Consider the following 11,452-nt stretch of genomic DNA (forward strand, 5'->3'; position numbering starts at 1 on the left):
AATTACAGGAGAATTTTTTTTTTTTCTCAGCACTATCCAATAGAGCTAGCAATGATATCTAGGAGACGCATTACTGCACTCAAGCTCGCAACGTTTAAGCATGATGTCTCTCTGTGCCTGAAAATGCAAGCGATATGACCACTTTCTTTTGCTTCCAAACCCCCTTTCCTTAAGTCAGCAATATGGTCCCTGCCACAGCGAATGTCAGAATCAGGCTAGGCTAGCATACTTGCCAAAGATTTAGGTAAGAGACATTATACAAATGTCTAAATTATTGCAGTTTGGAACTCTGAGATTTCTAAAAATCACTTTCACCCAATTCATTATTGTTCGTATTTGTGACTATTTGGTAAACTCCAGAATCTTCTTCTGCCAGGAAAATAAATTATTTCTAATGACTATTTTTTTTTTCATTTTTCATTTTGAACTTGAACTTCTCCCTGAAACAGTCACATGTCATCACCATGCTTTTCTCTATTTAACACTGTTTTTCTTACCTCCACCCTAGGATGGTCGTCTGCAGGTGAATGACCAGCTGATTGCAGTTAATGGGGAATCTCTTCTGGGAAAGTCCAACCACGAAGCTATGGAAACACTTAGGCGATCAATGTCCATGGAAGGAAACATACGAGGGATGATCCAGTTGGTGATTCTGAGGAGGCCAGGGAGACCACTGGAGGTGATGCAAATTTTTATTTCCCTCTGCAAATTGCCCAAATGGCCACCAGAATATTCACACTTCCACCACTAGTATGGTAGCTAGGCTCATACTGATTTTGAAATTGGAAAAATATGCCCTCGAAGTGCTCTGATAGGTTTATGTGGCAAATTGGTGGTTGTATATTTTAGGTATAACTAGAAAGTGTAAAAATTTGCATATAAATTAAGTAATTTATCTAGGGTAACAAATCCATAATTTCCAGTTTTCCCCCAGAAACTCCTAGAGCTCTGGACTTTACGAATAACACTTTATTCATATTATAAACATTAAAGCATAAAACATGCTTAGATACTTTTTGGATGCCATGCTAGCAGTGTCCATACCTTAGAAAGTTCTTAATCAAATGTATATAATGCTTACTGTGAAGATCATTATAATGCAATCAGCTCTCTACATTCTTCCCTGTAATGTGTGCCTGGGACTTAACTAATTTAAAATGTGATCTATTAAACAAGCTTCTTGCTTCATGCTCTTAAATAAATGTTTTTAATTAAAGAAGTATTTTTAAAATCTTTCATCATGATTTCTTTATGGATTTTTTTTTTTTTTTTTTTTTTGTGGTACGCGGGCCTCTCACTGTTGTGGCCTCTCCCGTTGCGGAGCACAGGCTCCGGATGCGCAGGCTCAGCGGCCATGGCTCACGGGCCCAGCTGCTCCGCAGCATGTGGGATCTTCCCGGACCGGGGCACGAACCCGTGTCCCCTGCATCGGCAGGCAGGCTCTCAACCACTGCGCCACCAGGGAAGCCCCTCTTTATGGATATTTTTAATGTAAGCAATATTTTTACATACACATGAAGTGTGAACATAAACTATTCTTGAATGCTGATATCCCTAAACATTTCAGTTACATACAATTATATTACTTATATAATAATTATATTATACAATTATATATTATAGTGTACAGCTATCATATTCATCATAAGGTATTCCTAAAACATTATTTTCACTTATATATAGAGAATAATTATTAAATGCTCCTAAAAATTATTTTAAGAAAAGATAAGAAAAAAGTCGATAATAGTTAAGAGTTGAGAAAAACATCAGCAAATCACACATATATTCTCTCAGGACAAATAATGTTTTTGTGATACAGTAATACACAAAGTTAAAATAGAATCCTATTAAAATACACTAATATAAAATACTAGTTTTAATAATAAGTTTAACTTAAACATTTTAAAATGAAAATATTTTGAAATTAAGACTGGAATGTGGGCTTCCCTGGTGGCACAGTGGTTGAGAGTCTGCCTGCCGATGCAGGGGACACGGGTTTGTGCCCCGGTCCAGGAAGATCCCACATGCTGCGGAGCGGCTAGGCCCGTGAGCCATGGCCGCTGAGCCTGCGCGTCCGGAGCTTGTGCTCCACAATGGGAGAGGCCACAATAGTGAGAGGCCCGTGTACCGCAAAAAAAAAAAAAAAAAAAAGACTGGAAGGTAGTTGGGGATGATAGTGGTTAAAAGGTTGGGCTCTGGAGTTTTGGATTACTTGAGTTAAAATCCCACGTGCATCATTTCCTGGCTGTGCAAAGACATACGTAGTTGAATGCTCTGTACTTATAGATAGCAATACTATTGTCTGCCTTATCCCTTCATAGATCCTCATTTCCCAGCACCTAGTAGTAGACAGTTGTTATATATTGTTGAATGAATGGATAAAAGTTGCATCTGAGACCTACTTCATCTGAGAGGATAAGCTGAAGTAGTGAACTTATCAACTGTATCTTACTTTGCCATTTTATCAGCTGTTGGAAAGGAGTAACTGTACCTTTTAACTTTTCTGTACATAACCTTGTAAATGTTAAATAAATGTAAATTTCCCAATTACTGGAGACTACATATAATGAGCCAGCTCATTTCCAACATTTGTGTCTGCTTAAGTGACAGAGAGGTTTCCATGAATATTTAAGGGATTTTACCTATGTACATAGTCATGAAACCCTTATCGCTTACTTCCTACCATGAGAGAATCGGCTGCTTTCTGGTTGAATTTGGTTCTTATTTGAGAGCTCTAGACCTCCACAGAACCCACTTGTTGGATGTGGGTGTGAAGAATGACCTGTAGACCCCTGAATCACCTCTTCCATGCATCTGTGTTTTAGATCTCCCTTAAGATGTCTTGGGACAAAGATACCTCAACTAATAGAAAAGTCTGGAATACACTGCTCAAGAATTCCATATCTGTGTAGATAGGAAAAGTAAAAGAAAAAAAAAAGAAATGAGCATGATTGCTAAAAGAGTTCCCTCCCCACTCATCTTCCCTAGTTTCATGTCTTTCTCTAAAATATGTGAATGCCTAGAGGATAAGTACTCTCTGTTTTGACTCATCAAGTTGAGACACTTTCTTATTTGCGTTCTCCTTTACCGCACGTATTTTCATATTAATTCTCACACTCTGCGCTGGGTTGACAATTATTTCATCAGAAGAAAGTACTAAGCCTTCAGTTCGTTGCCCATCCTCAGGAGTGTCTTTGTTGTTGTCGCTGTTGCTGTAGTTTTTTTTTTTTTTTAATAGATCTTTACTGGAGTATAATTGCTTCACAGTGCTGTGTTAGTTTCTGCTGTACAACAAAGTGAATCAGCCATATGCATACATCCCCATATCCCCTCCCTCTTGCGTCTCCCTCCCACCCCTCTAGGTGGTCACAAAGGACCGAGCTGATCTCCCAGTGCTGTGCAGCTGCTTCCCACTAGCTATCTAGTTTACATTTGGTAGTGTATATATGTCGATGCTACTCTCATTTCGCCCTAGCTTCCCCCTCCGACCCTGTGTCCTCAAATCCATTCTCTATGTCTCCAACTTTATTCCTGCCCTGCAACTGGGTTCATCAGTACCTTTTTTTTTTTTTTTAGATTCCATATATATGCGTTAGCATACGGTATTTGTTTTTCTCTTGTTAATACTGTTCACTGGGGTCTCAATTGGGAATAAGAAATGGGACAAAAAGCAGTTTTTATGAGGACATTTAAACAAGATCCACTTTTATTTTCCCTAATATTTACATGCTTTCCATGGGGGATGAGCAGGCACTTGGCTCTCTCAACTAGTGAGAATCTCTGTGGTACCTATGAAGATTAAAGAGTGTTTTTTTCATATAAAGACAGCAGCCTAACGTACAGATAATCTTTATTAAATTGAAAAAAAAGTCTGTAGTTATTTGATATCCCAAATCTGTTGTGCTGTGTCAAATCATATATGTTGTGTGCTCGTGTTTTTGGAGGATTCTTCAGTGGAACAGCAATTGCCCTCAGATACAATAAGAAAGGATCTGTAACCTAGAAAAGGCCTCAGGTCTGCTCATATATTCAGGGAAATCAATTAGTTAGATTTGGGGAGAATACCAAAATGGTTACTTGAACATTATATTGATATTAAAAAAAATACTGAAGACGCTACTTAAGAAAAGTCAAAATATATTGTCGTTGGGTATTTTCCCACATTACCCAGATGTACAAGATATGTAAACAGTTTTGATGAGGACCTCGTGAAGAATACATAATGAGCCCTTGATTGAATCAAAATCATTTTAAACAGAAACATGTTTTTCAAAGGATGAGCTTGAGGTTCAATTGTAATTCTATTTGAGCCTAGAGACTTGGTATTAAAAAATGGGTTATGACCTGTTTTTTTTTTTTTTCCTTCTCCAAAACATTTCCCTCCCCTGAGCTGTAAGCTCAGCTTGGTGGAAGCAGAATATGTTTAAAAATCCATTGTATTTTTTATTGGCTGGGACACTAATGGAAGGCTCCACGACAGCTCTATTTTACAGGCTGAATATTTTAATTAGGCTGGTTACTGATCAGTTGTTGGGATATTGATTGTGTCATTTATCAAAGAGCTGGGAAAGCAGAAACAAATTTTTTGTTGTTGCTGTTAAAGCACTTGACTGTGCAAGGTAGGTCGTACCTCTCCTACCTTCCAGGGCTCCAGCTTTAATTTAGGAGTAGTTCGCCCCAGGCTTGGGTCGACTAATGAACCAGGGGCAAAAGGTAACACTGGGTGTGGAAAAAGTGTTATAAGCCTTGACAAAAAGCTAAAGGACCTTCAGCCGCTGAAAACATTTTAATTATGAAGAATGCATGCATGGAATGTTTTGAAAATTTTGTTTAACTAGCAGGACACCGAGTTTCTGTAACTAAAGAGGAAAGTAGAAATCAAATGCATTGTTTGGGCCAAACGCTCTTTTTCAGAAGGGAAGTGCTTTGGGGATCAGATCTATGTTTGTGTTCGCGGACTGTTCCTCTCACAAATGGTCAAGGGAACAGCCCTGAGATGGCTTTCAAATTACTTCTTTGAAATCTGTTAGAAGACACACAATATGAACCGGAGCAAAACCCAGTTCTCTGTGCCTCCTTCCTCTAGAACAATCACTAGAGCTCCCTGCAGACGGCCCATTCCTAGTACCTCGGCAGCACCTGTGGAACACGGTTTATTCTGGAGCTAGCAGTTTTAAGGAAACTGAATTTGTTTACAGACAATCAAAATCAAAACAGAAGGGGAAATATGGAAGAAGAGAAAAAAATCTCAGGAGAACCACTGTCTGGCATTGTCCCAGCAGTTTGTTTTAGCTCCTGGCCAAAAGGCCTAGTGTCTGCAGTGGAACACGCTCATGACATTTCAGTGACAAACCTGCCTGGGTTCTGACTTGTCCTAGAGCATATACACTTAGTCACCAAGGGAGAGGGAGACAGGAACCAGCTGGTTGGCAGAGAAACACCCTTGGCATGAACTGTATTCTTGTGTTGACTCTGCCACAAGCTGTACTCCCAGATGGAAGAAAATTTGAAAGAAGCTAGTTGTAAATGGTGGGAAAGAATAATAATCTTTAATCTGCTTTTGTGCTTGCTATCAGCACTCCTAAGCCTTAACACCACATTGTCAGTATTTTTTATTGCCTATTCAGAAATGTTTTAGCTGATAGGGCCATTTTGATTTTCCACAGTCGAGGACTTATGTGCAATAGACTCTTGAAAGATTATTCATAAACTGATCGTTCTTTCACTTTGCTTCCATTGACCAAGTTGGAGCATACTAAAAAAGCGAACATAATTTTTATTTTCATCCCTTAGGAGCCTGCAGAGTGTGGGGCATTTTCTAAGCCATGCTTTGAGAACTGTCAAAATGCTGTAACCACCTCCAGGAGAAATGATAATAGTACATTGCATCCATTTGGCACTTACAGTCCACAGAACAAACAGAAAGGTAAGATTCTATCCATTCTCATCTGCAAGTGGTATGAGAAAACAGGAGAGTGTTTATTTAAAAAAAAAAAAAAAGAGGAACAAAGGGGAATTAATTAGACTAAGTGCAGACTTTGTTACTCTGAGTCATGAAAATGAGAGATGGGTGGGAGATCTGACTCGCAGGTTGTGAAGCAGATTCCTGGCATTGCCTAAAGTTTAAGTGACAGTTTCTATGCTTGCTGCCCCAAACATGGAGGGTTACGTATAAAACAAAACCATGCCTGGAGAAACAAAATGACAAACCGTTATATTTTTTTAACAGTCTTTTAATATTGGAAGTTACCAAGTGTAAATAACAACTAAGCTTACAAAATATTGATATATGCAATAGTATTAAGTCATAAAGTGGTCATAACACAGTTCGCAGATTTATGCTTGTTTCTGAGCAGTAAATACTGTGAACCGAGACCATGATATGATGGTGGAATGTTTTTGTTATTACCTCACTACTACTATCTTGTATGGATCACATTTCTAGTAGAGCTCTACATGTAAAAAAATTGTATTTTCTTCTTTGTTTTTCAAAAATTATACTTAAGGCCACCAAGAAAATTCTTTTATTTCTCTGCATCTCCTTTCTTTAGTAACTTTACGTTTTTGTATCACAAAAGCAATAGATATTCATGACAGAAAATTAAGAGAAAAGCAATAAAGGGAAAATTTAATGGCACTCATACTTCTGTCAGAGATACTGCTCAGTAACATTATGTATATATTGAAAGTGTTTCCTTCATGTAAATATGTGTATATAAAATAAAATGAAATATATATAAAATGTTTAGGAAATTGCTTTTTTAATTAATAGCACATTATGAACATCTTACTATGTCACTGAATATTCTATAACATCACATTCGGTAGTTGCATAGTAGTCTAGTGAACGGAGGTGCTGTTTATATAATCAATCCCTTATTTACACTTAAGATGTTACCCAAATTTAACGATGGGGGAACAATTTCTAGACTCTGAGATTACTCCATCAGAACAGACTTGTAAATCTGAGGTTCCTCTAGAATTAAATTCTTTCATCTGAATGGGATGTTTTTTCCTCTGAATTCCTCTGTTTCAGTGAGAGTAGCAGCAACAGCTGTGATCATTTATTGTTTACTGTCTGTTACATACTGTGGTGAGCAATTTACATGCACACTCAAAGTGGGTGATATTATTGTCCTCATTTTACAGATGAAGAAATAGAGAGGAGAGTAAATGACTAACCCAACACCATATATATATATATATAATCCCTGCAGAACCTGAATACATCTCCTGTCTCTCTGACTCAAGTTCATTCCCTAAACCACAGCATGGGCCCTGTCTTACATTGGTCTCTTGAAACTGTTCTTTCACCTCATCCCAAGAGTGTCCATTAGAAGCTGACTTGACTTGGTGTCAGATAAAGAAACGCCCAGTATGTCTTTCCTCATCTTGATAAAATTAAAAGTTTTCTTGACAAAGCAGCATCTCCTTCTGAGTCCTTCAGTTGCAATAGCAGGAGAATCTGGGGAAGGAACAGCAAGTTTACCTCATACCAGAAGAGCCTTCTCTCTACCATGTCCACTAATGATCAAGAACATTCCAGCCTTTATATAACTTGATTGGCACTTAATTCTCAAGCAACATGTGGTCCAGTGACAATCCAAGTTCCGGGATTTATTGCTAATTACACCAGTGTTGCCCAAAGGAACATTAGACACATTACCTCCCATCCTGTGTCTTTTTCAATACTTATAAAATATCGATGCTGAAGTGATAATTAAGCAGTATATTTTTGGAGGACATTGAGATACTCAAGGAAATGGGATAATAGCTCTAGGAAGGCTAGCAAAGGCTAAAATAATGAAACTATAGAACTAGTTATAGTGTAAGGATCCACCCAGAAAAAAAATTTTAAATAATAAAGTCCACCCAAAACACACGTTAAAAATGAAATGCAGTAATACTTTGGAACTTCAGTAGAGTGTTCAGAGTTTGTATGTCACTGAACAATTAGAGTCCTTTAGGCACAGAACCACTGGGAGGTTCTGTCTCTTCCCTCCCTCCTGAGACACAGATCCTCAGTCCATAAGGTTCCCACTACACCTCCTCCTCCCACCTCAATTTTCCAAGGTAACATCAAAAATCCAGTTCTTTTACGAAGTGACTCCATTAAACATTATTTTTTAAAAAGCACAGAAAATCTATTGTCATTATGTCCTTGGGGATCTGTGATACAATACTTGGTTATAAGAATTAGGCTTATCAAAGCACAGATTTGTTATATTTTAATTATAAGAAGCCAGTAGATGGAATGCTCTTTCTTTTTATATAAGCCTATTGACTGAGAGACCAAAAAATATATATAACAGAATTTATAGACATGATGTTGTAGAAGAATATCATGCTTATCAAGTCTTTGTGTAGCGTTAATAACATTTTCATTGTTTAGAGCCATTGAGAGTTCCCGAGTTTCCGACGCACACGAGGTGGCCATAGGCCACAGAGACTCATGAAACTTGAGTGAGTGTTGACTCGCCACCACCAAGCCTTTTTAAGGAGCTCCTTTAGAAAAACAAGATTGACTTGACAAAATGTAATGTCTAGTGAGGAGAGGAACTGTTACAGCCAAAACATTAACTTTTTTTTTCTTCCTTTCCTCCTTTCCTTTGTATATTTAAAAGTCCAATCTTGATATGCTGTGTTCCATCTATTTTTATAATAATAGTACTACCACCCATCGTTCCACTGTTATTTTTTTATATATACATATTCCTGTCAAGCTGTTCCAGAGAAAAGGCATTTTTAGAACTAACGTTTGTAGAAATTGTAACACCAGAAAATTCACATTTGCGTTGGAGAATTGCTCGCAATGCCCGCAGTGGAATGAGTATAGGGCTCCAAGATGGTAATAGGATGGAGGTTGTGTCCCAGGGGTTTACTATAAAATCCTATTAAGCATTCGAATGGTAATGAAGTGCGCAAACACTGCATTTTCTGAAGATTCTTGCTGGCAGATCTCACCCTGGGCCAAGTTACAGCCTAAGCACAGTTTGCCTCCGGTTTGTTCTTCCCTCTCCTTTAATAGTCCTCATCTTCCCTTTGCGCACTACTCCTGCTTCCTCCCTACTTTCAGTTCGTGAACTCCAGCCCCTGCCCCAGTAGCCCGTTGCCTCAAGTCTGCCCAGGACCACCCACTGAGGTCTTCTCAGGACTTTCATCCATACCCCAAATCAAATGTTTCGGTTCTATGTCCTGTCCCACTGGATCCATGTGCCCTGAGGTCCTTTGAAGAGACACATAATAGTGTGATTATTTATAATATCTTCCCTCCTGGGAACCTGCATGTATCCACCCCCCTACAGCACGTAAGGCACTGCCACTGCAGTGATGATCAGAAATTGAATTATACTTTTCAATTTGACTGATGTTTCTGGGATACCTCCGTTGTGCAGAATGCGCTAGGCTGCAACGATGAATACAATGCTGTTATTGTTCTCAAAAACAGTCTAAAGTAGGGGTCAGCACACTTTGTCTGTAAGGGGCCACGTAGTCAATATTTCAGGCTTTGTGAGCCATAGGATCTCTTTTGCAACTCGTCACCTCTGCCATTGTAGTACGCAAGCAGCCATGGACAGTACGTGCATGAATGTGTTCAGTGAAACTTTATGTGCAAAACCAGTTGGCGGGCCAGTTTGGGGCCAGGGCCATAGCTTGCTGAGTTCTAGTCTAAAGGCACAAACTCTTTTGCCCTTCTTTTCTGATCTGGCCCTGGCAGGATGGATCCTGTAAAACAAGTCACAACAATAAAAGATGGTGATTAAAATAAGGGTCATTTGGTCATGGATGAAGTAGTGACTAGAGGTGCGACGTTCACAGGTGATATATAAAGCGACCTTGTACACTCAGTGAGATCCAGAAATACTATTTTTAAGGGATAAGAATTCCAGACTTTCACGATGATAAAGGGCTTAACAAACGTGTTTGGGCCAAGAGGGGAAAAAAAATATTCTTTACAACAACTAGATTTGTTGTTTAAAAAGTACCAAGGACCGGGCTTCCCTGGTGGCGCAGTGGTTGGGAGTCCGCCTGCCGATGCAGAGGACACGGGTTCATGCCCCGATCCGGGAAGATCCCACGTGCCACGGAGCAGCTGGGCCCGTGAGCCATGGCCGCTGAGCCTGTGCATCCGGAGCCTGTGGTCCGCAACGGGAGAGGCCACAACAGTGAGAGGCCCGCGTACCGCAAAAAAAAAAAAAAAAAAAAAAAAAAAGGACCAAGGATAAAGAGTCATCAGAGAAGATACTAACCTCTGCATCTATCATTACTTTAAAAACACATAGATTATTCATGTGAATGAAATAAAAATGAAAGTTAATGATCGTAATAAAACCAGAGGAGATGCTGAAGAAGAGGAAGGAGAGGAGGAAGAGATGGACAAGGAGGAAGTTGCCTGTGGTCCAGTAAGAGAAATAAATGTAGATAGATGATAGATCGATAGATAGCTCATTGCAAAAGCAGCACGTGGTAAATATTACACACGAATTATTTTCTGTAATATTAACAGATAGAGCCAAAATGTCAGTGGATAAAGATATTGAAGGTGTATTTCTTGCTCAAATCACAGCCCAATGAGAACTGAGGGACTTGGGCTCCTTCCATTGGTAGCTGGGCCATCTTCTGGTGCCTCATCCACTCATGGTTGCAGCTGGTAGATGGGATTGGGGGGGAAGGTGGGGAAGTTGCGTGTACCCTTCTTTAAGCCCTGAGACTGGGCACAACATCGACCACAGTAACTCACATTCTATTGGCAAGAACCAGTCTAGATACAAAGAGGGCTGGAAAATGGGGTCTGGGGTCTAGCTGTGTGCCCAGGAAGAAAGGAAGAACACAGACACTGGGAGCACTAATATTCTCCATCACGGTTGTAAAAGTACCAACAGATCCCAGAGCAACAGTGAAGGTTTCATAGAGAAGGTGATATTTGAGGTGGACCTTGGGAGAAGGGTGGGACTTTAATGGATGAAGTCGGTTTTGCAATTATATGAGCAAAGACACTGGGGTAGGAAAACCTGGCCTTGTGGTCTGGGAGCAATAAATAGTCTTGAGTGGCTAATGTGTAATAGGAGATAAAGTTGGCTGCCGGGGACACAGACCTTTATTCTGTAGGCAGTTGTGTGCGACTGCAGTGTTTTTGAGCAGGCAGTTACATGGTCACAGCTATGTTTACCACCAGTGAAAGATGGACTGAGAAGTTGAGGATGAGTGATTAGAACCAGTGGAAAAGATGTTGTCCCAATATGTCCTTTGTTCCAATTTACCTTGTAGACCCTCTGCTCTTTTTCTCTCAGCAAATCTTTGGCTGCCTAACTGCTGCCATATTACCAGATCACTAGAGTGGGGGACAGTGCAGGAGGACAGTGCTGGCTGCCTTTGCTCATCATGCTTCTGTACCCTGATCATCTTACTTACCAGATTCCTGCTTCGAATCTCATTCCCTGGGACATGTCAG

General features: G+C 39.7%; 1 protein-coding gene across 2 annotated transcripts in view; it reads left to right on the top strand.

The window, feature by feature from the left end:
* The window catches only part of PARD3B (par-3 family cell polarity regulator beta), a 1,049,764-nt gene that overhangs the window by 590,964 nt on the left and 447,348 nt on the right, over positions 1-11,452 (top strand). For both annotated transcript variants that reach the window (XM_081242115.1, XM_081242116.1), the window contains exons 12-13: positions 509-679; positions 5,794-5,926. In XM_081242115.1, the coding sequence (XP_081098241.1) occupies positions 509-679; positions 5,794-5,926 (304 nt within the window). The remainder of the gene's footprint in view (positions 1-508; positions 680-5,793; positions 5,927-11,452) is intronic.

This window comes from Mesoplodon bidens, assembly GCF_964165515.1.
Source record: "Mesoplodon bidens genome assembly, chromosome: 8".
NCBI lineage: Eukaryota > Metazoa > Chordata > Mammalia > Artiodactyla > Ziphiidae > Mesoplodon > Mesoplodon bidens.